Here is a 16986-nt window from a genome sequence, read left to right on the forward strand (position 1 = left end):
AAGTGATGTGTGTGTTTCCTTTATTTGCCTAGACTGGGCTGATGTTTTCCTTCCTTGCTCACCACAGTTCCTCTCCTTTCCCCTTAGCACCCTCGCTAGCCAATACAAATCATGTCTTGACAGTGTGCTAGCTAGGCTGCACTAGGCTAAAATCCAACTAGGGCATCCAGCAGGGCCAGATCATGAAATGCTATGCTAGGCTATCGTAGTCCAGGGTATGCTATGCTAGGCTATCATAGTCCAGGGTATGCTATGCTAGGCTATCGTAGGCCAGGGAATGCTATGCTAGGCTATCGTAGTCCAGGGAATGCTATGCTAGGCTATCGTAGGCCAGGAAATGCTATGCTAGGCTATCGTAGGCCAGGGAATGCTATGCTAGGCTATCGTAGTCCAGGGTATGCTATGCTAGGCTATCGTAGGCCAGGGAATGCTATGCTAGGCTATCGTAGGCCAGGAAATGCTACAATATGCATGCTTGTACTGAGCAAGGCCAGAGAAAGTTATATACTATGCTAATCTATGGATGGGGAATGTCTTGCAGGCTAAGTCACAGTAGGTTTAGTGTTTGCAATGCAAGCACAAGTGTTACGAAGCAGCAATGCTCCTCTGTAGGGTGGATCAACTCTTCTCGTAATCATCTGCGGCCATAACTCCATAACTGGCCTCACAGTGCGTGAGGGAGTCCTAAAGCACAAAGGCCCTGAAACTAGTGCCAGACATGATCTCACACCATCCACTGACACTGGAGGAGTAGGACCACCCCGACACCACTACTCATCTCTCTGTCTCTGTCTTTCAATTCAATTCAAGGGCTTTATTGGCATGGGAAACATGTGTTAACATTGCCAAAGCAAGTGAGGTAGATATATACAGTGTTTTAACAATGTACAAATGGTTTAAAGGACACAAGATAAAATAAATAAGCATAAATATGGGTTCTATTTACAATGGTGTGTGTTCTTCACTGGTTGCCCTTTTCTCGTGGCAACAGGTCACAAATCTTGCTGCTGTGATGCACACTGTGGAATTTCACCCAGTAGATATGGGAGTTTATCAAAATTGGATTTGTTTTTGAATTCTTTGTGGATCTGTGTAATCTGAGGGAAATATGTCTCTCTAATATGGTCATACATTGGGCAGGAGGTTAGGAAGTGCAGCTCAGTTTCTCTGTCTCTCTCTGTCTCTCTCTGTGTCTCTCTGTCTGTCTGTGTCTCTCTCTCTCTGTCTTTATGATGGAGTCTGTTGCGCTTCAGAAAGAGAGGACATTAGGTCAGAACGGTGCTAGCTTCTTCCGAAGTAGAAAGGCATATCTTTAGCGGTTGTTGATAGGGAAGGAGAGTTCTGTTAGCTTTGGCCTGTGATGTGGTTTGAGCCTGGCTGTTAACAAGCCTTCAGACACTGCTTTGTTACACTGCTTTCAAACACACTCTCTGGAAAAGTTACATTTCCCACGTAGGCTGTATAGCAGGATTGATAGATGCCATTTCTGCTCTCTTTCGGCCTCTCATTCCTCCTCCGTCTCTTTTCCTCCATCTTAAGCCACCTCTCATTCACCTCGAACACACATACTCTCTTTACAGTGAAGTATGAGGTTGGTGTGTTATCAGGGTGTGACTCTGGTTGGCACTGCCAGGTCCCCTGGCTGGCTGGCATTGGAACTAACTAGAGGCTGGACGAGGTCTTTTCTCTCCAGGAGTTGTGGGTGAGACACTGGGCGCAGGGCACCCTAGCCTGGCAGGCCCTAGTCATTTGTGGGCCAAAGCGGGTTGGAGAGGGCAGTGAGGGTATAGTTAAATCAGGACCATGAGGTCCTGAGGTCAGTGGTGTCATGACGTTGGCCTGGGGGTGGGTTTATGACAGTCATAAATACCCCCCCCCCCCCTTTCCTCTCTCTCTACCCTACTGATGTTACATTTGCAAACCCCTTGGTTAACATAGACTCTGGGAACATCAGAAGGTGGGGGAAATTAACTATATTCTGGTAAATTGACCAATTGAACATATGCGGTGGTAATTAATGAATATGATGTCAGTTCGGTTGTCATCTGAGACATTCTCATCAATGATAAGACGACATAAACTCTACAGTGGAAAGTCTACACATCAGAGTTATCAGATTCACATGGAATTGTTGTTCAATTTAAATGTTTGAATATGAAATTATTCGTGATGGGATGAAATGTGATTTTAGCTTCTAAAATGTGAGAATTGGGTTTTCATGAGTGAATTAGGCCCAACTCAGTGGCCCGCCCACGTGAAGAGACATTGGTTATAAACTATGAAACACGCCCTCCTCTCCCTTCCTATATAAAGCCTTGACAACAATATAACCTCCTGTTCCGAGGATGTAGGGACGACGGTCCGATGTCAGAATGGTTCAGATAATAACTACAGAACGAAGCCAACATCAGCTTGAGCTTTGGTTGCGAATGGTATGAACTTTGAACTCTTATTCACTACAGAAGTGATACCTCCTAGCCGTTGAGTTAGCAGCAACAGCAGCTGCAAACACATGAGGTGGGAGGTTACTTGGGCCTCTCAATGACTGTATCAGCTTAATGGAAGAGCTCAGGTATTTGGCTTTGAACTTCTATTGGAACACTTTCACCTCTGTTCCACTTGAATGTCATGTTTTTGTTGCCATCCACTGCAAGTGAGCTTGGCACTCTTCTAAAGTCAGAGTTCAGCTGTTAAACTTATCAATGTGTAACGTTATCAAATAGTTTTACATTATTAGTTAGGGTATTCAGAAGTAGTTTGTAGAAGGTATTGTGTTCAATCCCTTATCCTGAGATGAAAAGGATATTTCTGAGCATGTTAACCCTGACGGCCCGTAGCCCTGACGGCCCGTAGCCCTGACGGCCCGTAGCCCTGACGGCCCGTAGCCCTGGTTGCCTAGTAAAAGAGCACTTTAGCAGAGGATTTTATTTTCTAAACTAGGCAGTCCAGTTAAGAACAGATTCTTATTTTCAATGACTGCCTAGGAACAGTGAGTTAACTGCCTTGTTCAGGGGCAGAACGACAGATTTTTATCTTGTCAGCTCGGGGATACCGATCTTGCAACCTTTCGGTTAATAGTCCAACACTCTAACCGCTAGGCTACCTGCCACCCTTCCTTTAACCCCTACCTCTAACCTCAGCAGCTGTATCATGTGTCCTCCTTGAGAGGACACACTGCCTCTCATTCCAGATCACTGACTGTATTATATACCAAACTTGAGACTTAATGGACTGTATATATGAAACTGTATGAAGCGAGGGAGTGGGGGCTTTGTGATCCATCCGGAGAGATGGATGAGCACGGGGAATGTCAGAAGGAGATGTGAGCTTTCTCTCTCTCTTTCCATTCTCCACTTGTCGTCCTGTTGCAAGCAGTACTTTTCTCTTTGAAGATCAAAGTTTTACACTGGCGCAGAGGCAATGTTCACCTTGCAGTTTATAACACCTTCAGAAGGAAGAGATCAGACACAGGCGCCACTGCTTTCACTCTCCCATCAGCCACTGCAGCAAAGCAGCCTGACGACAACTCACAATGTGCTATTTTTGGACAGGAATCAGAGAAGTGCCTGGTTCATCTCGGTGTGTGTGTGTGTGTGTGGCCTTATAGGATGTCCAAAAGGACTGTTTTTAAGTGACTTTGAACCCCAGAGGGATGAACACTGAGCTAGTCAAATCACATTTTATTTGTCACATGCTTCGTAAACAACAGGTGTGGACTAACCGTGAAATGCTTACTTACGGGCCCTTCCCAACAATGCAGAGAAATTAAATAGAGAGATAATAGAAAAATAAAACGTGTAACAATAATAATAATAATAATAATAATAATAATAATAATAATATATACACAATGAGTAATAACTTGGTTATATACAAGGGAGTACCAGTACCGAGTCAATGTGCAGGGGTTATTGAGGTAGATATGTACATACTAGAGGTCGACCGATTAATCAGAATGGCCTATTAATTAGGGCCGATTTCAAGTTAGGAAATCTGTATTTTTGGAGACCGATTTGGCCGATTTTATAAATTTATTTAATTATATATATATTTTGACCTTTTATTTAATAATTATTTAACTAGGCAAGTCAGTTAAGAACACATTCTTATTTTCAATGACGGCCTAGGAACGGTTGGTTAACTGGTCTAGGAACAGTGGGTTAACTGGTCTAGGAACAGTGGGTTAACTGGTCTAGGAACGGTGGGTTAACTGGTCTAGGAACGGTGGGTTAACTGGCCTAGGAACAGTGGGTTAACTGGCCTAGGAACAGTGGGTTAACTGGCCTAGGAACAGTGGGTTAACTGGCCTAGGAACAGTGGGTTAACTGGCCTAGGAACAGTGGGTTAACTGGCCTAGGAACAGTGGGTTAACTGGTCTAGGAACAGTGGGTTAACATCTTGAAGCTAGGGGGAACTATTTTTATGTTTGGAAAAATAACGTTCCCAAAATAAACAGCCTATTTCTCAGGACCAGATGCTAGAATATGCATATAATTGACAGATTAGGATAGAAAACACTCTAAAGTTTCCAAAACAGTCACAATATTGTCTGTGAATATAACAGAACTCATGTTGCAGGCGAAACCCTGAGAAAAATCAAACCAGGAAGTGGCTTCTATTTTGAAAACTCCATGTTCCATAGCCTCCCATTGCTCCATTTAAAGGGATATCAACCAGATTCCTTTTCCTATCGCTTCCTCAAGGTGTCAACAGTCTTCAGACATAGTTTCAGACTTTTTTTATTTTAATTACTACTAAATACTAATTGAGTGTATGTAAACTTCTGATCCACTGGGAATGTGATGAAAGAAATAAAAGCTGAAATAAATCATTCTCTCTACTATTATACTGACATTTCACATTCTTAAAATAAAGTGGTGATCCTAACTGACCTTAGACAGGGAATTTTTACTATGATTAGAAATTGTGAACAACTGAGTTTTTAAATGTATTTTGCCAAGGCGTATGTAACCTTCCGACAACTGTATAACTCTGAATAAAGTGACACATAGTTAACAGTAGCAGCAGTGTATGTGATGAATCAAAAAAAAGTTAGTCCAGGTAGCTATTTGGTTAACTATTTGCCAGTCTTATGGCTTGGGGGCAGAAGCTGTTCATGGTCCTATTGGTTCCAATCGGTACCGCTTGCCATGCTGTAGTCAACGTGAATGTGGGTGTGCTCAGCCCTCCGCTTCCTATAGCCCACGATCCGCTCCTTTGTCATGCTGGCGTTTAGGGAGAGGTCATTGTCCTGGCACCACACTGCAAGGTCTCTGACCTCCTCCCTATAGGCTGTCTCATTGAAATTGGTGTTCAGGCCTACCACCGTTGTTGTCGGCAATCTTAATGATGGTATTGAAGTCGTGTGCGGCCACATAGTCATGGGGGAACAGGGAGTACAGGAGGGGAATAAGCACGCACCCCCGAGGTCCCCTGTATTTATGGTCAGCGGGGTGGGGGTGTTGTTACCTACCCACATCGCCTGGGGGCGGTTGCAGAGGGAGGTGTTCAATCCCAGTGTCCTTAGCTTATTAGTAAGCTTGGAGGGCTCTATGGTGGGGCGGCAGCGTAGCCTAGTGGTTAGAGTGTTGGACAGGTTGCAAGTTCAAATCCCTGAGCCGACAAGGTACACATCTGTCGCTCTGCCCCTGAACAAGGCAGTTAACCCAGTGTTCCTAGACCGTCATTGAAAATAAGAATTTGTTCTTAACTGACTTGCCTAGTTAAATAAAGGTACAACTTAAAAAAAAAAATGCTGTGCTGTGGTCAATGAACAGCATTCTCACATAGGTGTTCCTTTTGTCCAAGTAGGAAAGGGCAGTGTGGAATGCAATAGAGATTGCGTCATCTGTCGATCTGTTGGGGCAGTGTGCGAATTGGGATGATGGTGTTGATGTGAGCCATGATCAGCCTTTCAAAGCATTTCATGGCTACAGATGTGAGTGCTACGGGGTGGTAATCATTCAGACAGGTTACCTTGTCATTCTTGGGCACAGGGACTATGGTGGTCAGCTTGAAACATGTAGGTATTACAGAAGGGGTCAGGTAGAGGTTGAAATGTCAGTGAAGATGCATGCCAGCTGGTCAGTGCATGCTTTGAGTACGTGTGATCACACGGGCATCTGGAAGAGCTGGTGCTCTCACGCATGGTTCAGTGTTGCTTGCCTCGAAGCGAGCATATAAGACATTTAGCTCGTTTGGCCAGCTCAGCTGCTGGGTTTCCCTTTGTAATCTGTGATACAGTAGTTTGCAAACCCTTCCACATCCAACGAGCATCAGAGCCTGTGTAGTAGGGTTCGATCATAGTCCTGTATTGACCCTTTGCTTTGTATGATGGTTTCGTCGGAGGGTGTAGCTGGATTTCTTATAAGCGCCCAGGTTAGTGTCCCGCTCCTTGAAAGAGGCAGTTCTAGCCTTTTAACTCAGTGTAGCTGTTGCCTGTAATCCGTGGCTTTTGGTTGGGATATGTACGTACGGTCTCTGTGGGGACGACGCCATCAATGCACATATTAATGAAGCCGATGACTGATGTGGTAAACTCCTCAATGCCATCAAATCAGTCCCAGAACATATTCCAGTCTGTGCAACAAAACATTCCTGTTACTTAGCATCCACTTCATTGGACCACTTCTGTATTGAGCGCAATACTGGTACTTCCTGTTTGGAGTTTTTGCTTGTAAAGATCGGGAGGATAGAGTTATAAACAGATTTGCCAAATGGAGGGAGAGGGAAAAGCTTTGTATACGTCTCTGTGTGTAAAGGTGATCTAGAGTTTTTCACCTGTAGTTACACGGGTGACATGCTGGTAGAAATGAGGTAAAACAGATTTCAGTTTTCCTGCATTAGTCACGGGCCTCTAGGAGCACCGCTTCTGGATGAGCATTTTCTTGTTTGCTTATGGCCTCATACAGCTTGTTGAGTGCGGTTTTAGTGTATTCTTAGTGCCAGCATCGGTTAGTGGTTGTAAATAGACAGTTACGAATAATTATAGATAAACTCTCTCAGTACATAGTATGGTCTACAGCTTATCATTAGGTATCCTACTTCTATTCCGTTGAGCAGAACCTCAAGCCTTCCTTAATATTAGAGATGGCGCACGAGCTGTTAACAAAGAGACACACACCACCCCCCTTGAGTTTACCCAACGCTGCCTTGTCTGGGGTGAGCAGTATGTCCTGACTCATTGAAGTAGAAATCTTCATCCAGGTATGTAGTAAAGGCAGGGTTGCAAAGGGTCGGAAACATTCCGGGAAATTTCCTGACTCTGCTTGCACTGCCCTGCCCACTGACCAATGCAGGGGTTGAAATATTGATAGCCACCCAGGCCAATTTCAGGCTTTTTGAGCCTGACAACGAGCCATCCTCAACAAGGTTGGAAAGTGACAGTGAAGATGAGGCCTCAGAGTCTGATGTTCAAGAGGTGGACATTGAGGAGGTCCAGGGAGAAGACATGGAAGCCTGAGTCTGATGTTCAAGAAGTGGACATTGAGGAGGTCCAGGGAGAAGACATGGAAGCCTGAGAGGAAGACAACCAAAGCTTTAGTTTCTAGACTATCCTTTTACAGATGTATGTCGAAAATGTTTTTGGGAGATGTGATGGATCATTGGGGATCATTCAATATTCCCTTTCTTTTGTTGTTCAGTGAAATCATCCCATGTGAAGAGTCAACTCATTTAATTAAAGTTCAATTTGTAAATATGTATTTTTTTCTATTGGAAGGATTTCATAATTTGCAATTATGTCTTATGATAAGGTAAAAGGTTTGTTTTTGTTTCCATATGATATGGTAAATATATCCAATGCAAAAATATCTACATTTTAAATGGTATTAATATTTCTTTGCATATATTTTTGTTAATTCCCATATATTGCCATTTTGGGGAATATTAAGAGTTTCCACCTCCTGAATGCAACCCTCCGTAAAGGGTTACGGAAGTATTCCATTGATTTTATATACAGTCTTATCCAATCGCTGTAACTCCAGTACGGACTTGGGAGAGTCGAAGGTCGAGAGACGTGTGTCCTCTGAGACACGACCCTGCCAAGCCGCACTGCTTCTTGACACTGCTCGCTTAACCCCGAAGCCAGCCGCACCAATTTGTCAGAGGAAACACCGTACACCTGGCGACCGTGTCAGTATGCATGCGCCCGGCCTGCCACAGGAGTCACTAGAGCGCGATGGGACAAGGACTGGCCTAACCTGGACGATGCTGGGCCAATTCTACTCCACCTCATGGGTCTTCCGGTCTCAGGCCGGCTGCAACACAGACCGGAATCGAACCCGGATCTGTAGTGACACACCTCTAGACTGTTGCGCCACTCAGGAGGCAGTTGTTAAGCAATTCAGTTTTTCTCCATTCCTAAAGACTTAGATGTTATTCGCCTCATTAGAACAATCCCCATATCTTGAAAGAACTTGGGGATCTGAATTTACATGAACTGAATTTCAACTGAAAATGATCTGTCTCTAAATCAAAGATACCAGTACAGTTTGGCCTTGACATTTTTCTTGTTGTTGATTGAATCCTTGTTTCTGGTTTAAATGATTTTTCCTTGTAGACATTATTTCTCAGTTTGACACTTTACCATAAGCATGTGTAGCTGCAGAGAGATGTGGAGAGAGAGTTTGTAATAAAACACCGGCCTCCACTGTTGTCATTGTTCTCACCCATCCTCTCTCTCTCCATCCATCCCCCTCTCTCCCTCACATGTGGAAAGCATTATATCCTGTCTACAGGAGCATAGCAGTGAGGGTAGTAGCAAACTGTCGATCTGGGAGGCTGGGACAGGTCTGGGATCAGTGTAGGGGATCTCCTCTGTGCTGGGTGACCCAGCCTCTCTAGGGCCTGGCCCCTGTTTGCACAAAAGGGGGTTTGTTATTACAGAACCGCACACTCCGACAGGCCGTTCTCCCTTGACAGGGGGAAGAGGGGGGAGCAGGGGGAAGGGTTAGTCTAGGCTACACGCCTGTTATTTTAGCTTTTGATGCCTGAGCCCTCTTTTTTGTTTTGTTTTTTGGGTACCTTGCATTTGCTATCCTCATCTTCTCTTGCTCTCTCTCTAGGGGAAGAGCGAACCTCCAGTCCACCACAAATCACCCTGCATGGGTATGATGTAGCTTGGTTAGGTTTTTGCTGTTATTGTATTTTAAGGAGACATTTTATTGTTTTGGGAGTGCCTACCTTGGATTGCTACTCAATGCATTCTCCATTCTACCGCTCTTCCAGTTGTGGATTTAACACAGTGGTTTATAAGGCTATCTCCATGTTGAGAAGCCATCATTTGTCGAGTCAGAGTGGAGTGAGTGAGTGGATCTTTGTGTCTGAGGCCTTAGTATGGTGTGGTACGTTTTATGGGGCTTCATGTTTAGGCCATGCCACCAACGAGTTACCGTAGCAACGGACTTGAATCATTACTCTAGCAGACCTCAGTGTTTCTGTACATAACTCTGTTTTAAAGAACCTAAATGGAGCTTTAGATTTGAATGTTCCAATAAACAAACCGTCTCCTCTTGTGGTTGAGTCAGAATACCATGACAACCTGAGGCATAGTTTCATCAGTACAGAAACAAATGTGGATCTAATTGCATGTGTATTTTCACACTCTCTACACACGCACACACACACACACACACACAGACACACGGGTGTACACAAACACACACTAAACTGCACACACACTGTCCTGAGATCCTCTCAATGAAGGGAGAGGAGGTGTAGATTTACCGATGTAGCCTGATGGTTCGGTTCGTTAGTAAGATGAACCAAATGAAATTCCCTCTGTGTCTGGTTCTACATACAGCAGCCATTGGCAGACAGGCAGGGATCCCAAGCCATTTAATTAGACAACCGTCTCTGTCTGTGTTGCTGAATTGAAATGGAGAAGTATTAATTAGCATTTGTTTCTCTGAGGTTATTTAATGTGCCATTGTGGATCGAGGTATTAATATGGATGGTTTCTTCCTCAAGCTCGCATTACTCCCAAGATATCTGCAAATCAAATTTTCTTTGTCACATGAGCGAGAGTTTAGACTAGTTCTAAAAGAGTTTAGATTTGAAGTCTGGTTGTTGGTGTGTTGCTGAGGGAAAGGCTTCTCTTTTAGTCTGTGTTTTTGGGGGAGATGCGATTTCTATTTGTGTTCCCCCAGGTGCATGGCTCACACCTACTTTGTAGCTGTCAGAAAAATTGAAGAAGGGATGGGGGTGCTGAAAAAAACTCCCATCAGAAGCAGAGCTAGGATGCCTCACTCTTGGCTCCAGCCCTTTGTAGTCCAATGAGCGGAGCAGCTCTGAGAGTGGTGAGGGAAGGAGGGGAGGGGAGGAGAGGAGAGGAGAGGAGGGGAGAGGAGGAGAGCCACAGTGTACCTGCAGCAGGCTGCAGCACCTCCCTCCACCCATCGCAGCTTCCTAAAGCCTGTCTGTCCTTTCATCTGCTGCTGTTTGTACCCTGCTTGGCTCCTGTCTCTCCTGCCAGCCCCTGGGCTCCCACGCACTCCAACCCCTCATATATATATATATATATATACACACACACACACACACACACACACACACACACACACACACACACACACACACACACACACGTACGTTCATGTGCGATATGCAGGAACGTGGTGCACCACACCTAAGCAATGCGTCCATCTTCCCGTCACCCTTTCAGGTGCCAGACAGTGGGTCTGAATACCCACACTAGCATACTAAATGCTATGCAAAATAATAACATTTTATACTATGTGACATTTTGCAAAATAGTACTGCAAATGCGCCATATAATGCACACTTGAGTTGACCCCCGACATTCATTCATTTTGGAACAGTGTGTCTGATTATCAGCTGTTGTCAAACACACAAATTCTACTAGATCAAACGGCAAAATGCAGTTTTATGTATGTAGTACGCTAGTATGGTATTCGGACTCGACCAGGGAGTGGTGCAGTTAGCCCAACGCAGCACAAGGGCACGCTTCAGGACATCCACAGCACTCGGTGTCACCTCAGCCTCCCGAGCCACGGCCTGTTCATCCTGCTACCATCTAGAAGGCGTAGACCGTACAGGTGGATCAAAGCTGAGACTGTTAAACAGCTTCTATCTCCAGGCGTCAGACTGTTAAACTGTCATCACTGGCCGGCTACCACCCAGTGTCTCCAGTATCTCAGAAACGGCTGCCCTCCTGGGCTTTTCACACACAATAGTGTCTAGGGTTTACAGACAATGGTGCGGCACACAAAATACCTTCAGTCAGCGGCAGTCCTGTGGGTGAAAACAGCTCGTTGATTAGAGAGGCTGAAGGAAAAGTGGGCTCTAGTGGGCACAGGATCACCAACACTGGACAATCGAGGAGTGGAAAAACTCTGCCTGGTCCGGCAAATCCCGGTTCCTGTTGCGTCATGCTGACGGCAGAGTCAGGACTAAGAGAAGACCAGGCTGGAGAGACAATAAGAGAAGACCAGGCTGGAGAGACACCAAGGGAAGACCAGGCTGGAGAGACACTAAGAGAAGACCAGGCTGGAGAGACACTAAGAGAAGACCAGGCTGGAGAGACACCAAGGGAAGACCAGGCTGGAGAGACACTAAGAGAAGACCAGGCTGGAGAGACACTAAGAGAAGACCAGGCTGGAGAGACACTAAGAGAAGACCAGGCTGGAGAGACACTAAGAGAAGACCAGGCTGGAGAGACACTAAGAGAAGACCAGGCTGGAGAGACACTAAGAGAAGACCAGGCTGGAGAGACACTAAGAGAAGACCAGGCTGGAGAGACACTAAGAGAAGACCAGGCTGGAGAGACACTAAGAGAAGACCAGGCTGGAGAGACACTAAGAGAAGACCAGGCTGGAGAGACACTAAGAGACGTAGTTATTTGTTGTCCGTGTGATTTATGATTGTCAAGTGTGTTTTGGTGAATGAGGCCGTGGGTGGCTTTATTCATTCAAGAGCCCACCCTAAGCTTTGATTAGTTGAGACGAAAATAATAAAATCGCTACCAGAATACAACTTTGTTCCATTAATTTGTTTATACTTCAACAAGCTTCAAGTATGAAACCACACCCTGGTAGGATCCTGCAAAAATCGCTGAAGTTGGAGACTTTTATCTCCCTCACCAACTTCAAACATCAGCTATCTGAGCAGCTAACCGATCGCTGCAGCTGTACATAGTCTATTGGTAAATAGCCCACCCTTTTTCACCTACCTCATCCCCATACTGTTTTTATTTATTTACTTTTCTGCTCTTTTGCACACCAATATCTCTACCTGTACATAACCATCTGATCATTCATCACTCCAGTGTTAATCTGCAAAATTGTAAATTGTAATTATTTGCCTACCTCCTCATGCCTTTTGCACACATTGTATATAGACTCCCCCTTTGTTTTCTACTGTGTTATTGACTTGTTAATTGTTTACTCCATGTGTAACTCTTTGTTGTCTGCTCACACTGCTATGCTTTATTTTGGCCAGGTCGCAGTTGCAAATGAGAACTTGTTCTCAACTAGCCTACCTGGTTAAATAAAGGTGTTCTCAACTAGCCTACCTGGTTAAATAAAGGTGTTCTCAACTAGCCTACCTGGTTAAATAAAGGTGTTCTCAACTAGCCTACCTGGTTAAATAAAGGTGTTCTCAACTAGCCTACCTGGTTAAATAAAGGTGTTCTCAACTAGCCTACCTGGTTAAATAAAGGTGTTCTCAACTAGCCTACCTGGTTAAATAAAGTGAAATATATATATTTTTTTAAAGTGTGGGTGTGCCTGTAGTCTGTCTCCCAATGGACTCTCTGGGTCAGGGGCGGCATTCCTCCCTGCCCAGGTCTTCGCTGTGAAAGCCACCGTGCCACGTCCAAAAACAAACAGCCTGCACTAATACATGCTATACCATCTGTTTGTTGGCTTTACGTTTTCCAAATAACACTGTGGGTAAAATGTGGAGCATGTTGGCTGTGTGTGTCTGTGTTTGTTTCCCATGTTTAACTAACACATACCTGTCAGAGTGGACCTGAGCCAACCTCTTTAACTTCAGTAGAGAATGAAACTTCTTTACCTGATCCCCCTGCCAGATAGCTTTCCAGGGGTTCCTTCTCTGTTTAGGAACCAAGGTCAGTGTGACAAGTCTCCCCTTGATTGTGGGAGGTCCCGCAATAAAATGAAGTGAACTCCGGGTTAGTGAGGCAGGCGGAGTGAGGCATGCTGGGTAGTTGGTGCCCATCTGCTCTGGAATGAGTCCTACAATAGGTGTGGACAGGTGTGAGTGTATGCGGAACATGGCAGAAGAGAAGCTTAAACACCTGACACATAAGTCAACATTTATTTAGCTTTTTAATTGATTTATTTTTACCTGGAACGTGTGTGTGTGTGTGTGTGTGTGTGTGTGTGTGTGTGAAGCATACCAGTACAAGTGTTAAAAGTTTTCTTGAAGGCTTGTGTATTTTGTGTTAGTGTTAAGGTCCTACAAGGACCTCTGTTATTCTCCCTGCCATGTTTGTAGTTTAATGCTGTAGAATATGGGTGTGAACGACACCTTTACAGCCACTCCTCTTGGCCACAAAGACAAACATGTTTTTTTAATGCTAATTTCTTACAATTCTACATGTTTTGACATGGGTGGAGAGAAACATGGACACTTGTAAAGCTGGTTCCTGCAATTCTACATGTTTTGACATGGGTGGAGAGAAACATGGACACTTGTAAAGCTGGTTCCTGCAATTCTACATGTTTTGACATGGGTGGAGAGAAACATGGACACTTGTAAAGCTGGTTCCTGCAATTCTACATGTTTTGACATGGGTGGAGAGAAACATGGACACTTGTAAAGCTGGTTCCTGCCATTCTACATGTTTTGACATGGGTGGAGAGAAATATGGACACTTGTAAAGCTGGTTCCTGCAATTCTACATGTTTTGACATGGGTGGAGAGAAACATGGACACTTGTAAAGCTGGTTCCTGCAATTCTACATGTTTTGACATGGGTGGAGAGAAACATGGACACTTGTAAAGCTGGTTCCTGCAATTCTACATGTTTTGACATGGGTGTAGAGAAACATGGACACTTGTAAAGCTGGTTCCTGCAATTCTACATGTTTTGTTTACACATTGTCAATGGGCAATAAAAAATAAAACCGTTTTTAAGCAAATTTCCTGCAATTCTACACATTATACCATTTACCAATGTCATTTTCTTCTGCTGAGTGACCCCAACATAACTATATCAATGGGCCCCATGCCATGACATGTTTACAGTCTTTCATTCTCCATGACTGTCTAGTTTATATTTTGGTGATTCTTAGTTCTCAAAGATCTAATTTGAATATTTACTTCATATGTGGTTTTAGTCGTTTACTTTTACACTAAACCTTTTTACTAGCCCGCCGCTGCTTGTATTAATATAGGGGAAACACTGGGTTAATGCCTGTGCTTTATGATTTGTAGAATATGATGTGTACCGTATGTTGCCTACGACCCAATGTTTTGAATGGGTTCAGGTGGTTTTGCAGTCAGTCAACTTGTAGGCAGTATTTGACCAAAATGGAAAACACTAGTAAGTGGTTCTAACATGGCAGGACGGATCTATTAGAGAGTAAAGGCGCCTGTAACCAATTATCTTCAATGGACAGGAGCAGGCAGGTTCGGTTTCTGAAGGCATAACACAATTTTATTACTGTAGTTGACTTCACTTAGAAGCAATAGTATAATTCCAGGAAATGGTCCATTTAACAGTGAAATAACTCCACCAATGGCCTTTACTTTGGAGGGGACCTAGGAGGGCATGGAGTTATTCTCTCATTCTTTCCATTTAAATGTAAAGGCAAAGGCAGAGAAGCGTTGAAGGATGTAGTAAAGTAAATAACACAACCTAACAAGACCTTGTCAACAAATGACTGGTAATGAAGCGAGACATTCACGTCACAGCAAAAGAGATCCTCTGAAATGAAGCAATCAGAATAAATCCATGTGTATTTGCATCGGTATGAAGAGAGTTTGGGCCTGATGTGATTTAGTTTTAAGTCTTTCTACAGTATACTAACCCTGTTTCTCTCCTCTCTCTCCCTGCAGAGAATCTTCAACTCATTTGTGTACACAGAAAAGACCTCAAACAGAGAGACCGAGGTACAGCAGGTGAGTCACTGGGTGCTCCTTCCTGTGTGTGTGTGTGCACCCGTGCGTGTGTGTGCATAGTATGTGTGTTCGTGATTGTCTGTGCTGCAGTAAACACACAACAATCATCAGAGGGAAAGAGGGCTTATTAAAATTCTACAGCTGCCGCCTCATCGGCTTTAAGTTCTCTTTCTGTTTTCCTCTCCTCTATCCCCTCCACTCTCCCCTCCACTCTCCCCTCCACTCTCCCCTCCACTCTATCCCCTCCACTCTATCCCCTCCACTCTATCCCCTCCACTCTATCCCCTCCACTCTATCCCCTCTCCTCTATCCCCTCTCCTCTATCCCCTCTCCTCTATCCCCTCCGCTCTATCCCCTCCGCTCTATCCCCTCCCCTCTATCCCCTCCCCTCTATCCCCTCTCCTCTATCCCCTCTCCTCTATCCCCTCTCCTCTATCCCCTCCGCTCTATCCCCTCTACTCTATCCCCTCTGCTCTATCCCCTCTGCTCTATCCCCTCTGCTCTATCCCCTCTGCTCTATCCCCTCTGCTCTATCCCCTCTCCTCTATCCCCTCTCCTCTATCCCCTCTCCTCTATCCCCTCCACTCTATCCCCTCTACTCTATCCCCTCTCCTCTATCCCCTGTCCTCTATCCCCTCCTCTCCTGCACTACACAGTGTCTGTGCAGTAAGGCTTCCCTCTGACAAGGTGATGCTGAAATCGGTTCTCTCTCTACCTGAACTGTAATGCAGTATTAAAGAGTGAATACATGTCATTTCATCTCCACTCTCCCATGGTTGGTAATAAAGAGGCCACATTAGACTCCTGGCTAGTTCTGTTAAAACAAGTGAATGTAATTCAACTTTATTTATCCCTTCAAGAGCTATTAAGAAAGGTGAAGCCCACTGCCCAGCCAGCTCAGTGTGTTACTCTGGCCCGAGCACTGTGGGCAGAGCTAATGAGCTGGCACTGTGTAGAGTAGTAGTAACCACAGCAGTCTGCTTACTGCCCATGCCCATTCCTGCGCTGCAGTGGTCTGTGATGTTTTCACTGTTTAGTTTGAAAGACTGGCAGTTTCCATTTCTACTGGCTCAGCATAATACAGTACAGTAGCTGGCCCTGGATCAGTTTAATCAATAAGTCATTTTCTCTTTTTTTCTCTCTCTTTCTCCCCCACAGCTACTGCTCTCATTCATCTGATCTATGGTCATTCGTTAGGTGCCTGGTAATACCCATAGCCTGTATCGGTACTACCACTCCTTCTGTGTGGACATAGAAAACTGTAGGCTTTGAAGCCCACATTTGGTTCCAGTATGTTGTTATTTAAAAGGTTCCAGACACCATGGTAATGCGGCCTGCCAGTAGATACAGTACCTCGCTTGATAATAGTTTCTCTCCTGTCCGTTTGGAGGTCGACAGGATACACCAGGATATGTTCTGTCTCTCCTCTGGGGAGATGAGATGGAGTCTGCTGTTTGCTCCTCTGGGGAGATGTGATGGAGTCTGCTGTTTGCTCCTCTGGGGAGATGTGATGGAGTCTGCTGTTTACTCCTCTGGGGTGATGGAGTCTGCTGTTTGCTCCTCTGGGGAGATGTGATGGAGTCTGCTGTTTGCTCCTCTGGGGAGATGTGATGGAGTCTGCTGTTTACTCCTCTGGGGTGATGGAGTCTGCTGTTTGCTCCTCTGGGGAGATGGAGTCTGCTGTTTGCTCCTCTGGGGTGATGGAGTCTGCTGTTTGCTCCTCTGGGGAGATGTGATGGAGTCTGCTGTTTGCTCCTCTGGGGAGATGGAGTCTGCTGTTTGCTCCTCTGGGGAGATGGAGTCTGCTGTTTGCTCCTCTGGGGAGATGGAGTCTGCTGTTTGCTCCTCTGGGGAGATGTGATGGAGTCTGCTGTTTGC

General features: G+C 45.0%; 1 protein-coding gene across 2 annotated transcripts in view; it reads left to right on the forward strand.

Annotated features, from left to right (window-relative positions):
- The window catches only part of cachd1 (cache domain containing 1), a 116926-nt gene that overhangs the window by 14053 nt on the left and 85887 nt on the right, over nucleotides 1-16986 (forward strand). For both annotated transcript variants that reach the window (XM_031785634.1, XM_031785635.1), the window contains exon 2: nucleotides 15046-15108. In XM_031785634.1, coding sequence (XP_031641494.1) covers nucleotides 15046-15108 — 63 coding nt within the window. The remainder of the gene's footprint in view (nucleotides 1-15045; nucleotides 15109-16986) is intronic.

This window comes from Oncorhynchus kisutch, linkage group LG13, assembly GCF_002021735.2.
Source record: "Oncorhynchus kisutch isolate 150728-3 linkage group LG13, Okis_V2, whole genome shotgun sequence".
NCBI lineage: Eukaryota > Metazoa > Chordata > Actinopteri > Salmoniformes > Salmonidae > Oncorhynchus > Oncorhynchus kisutch.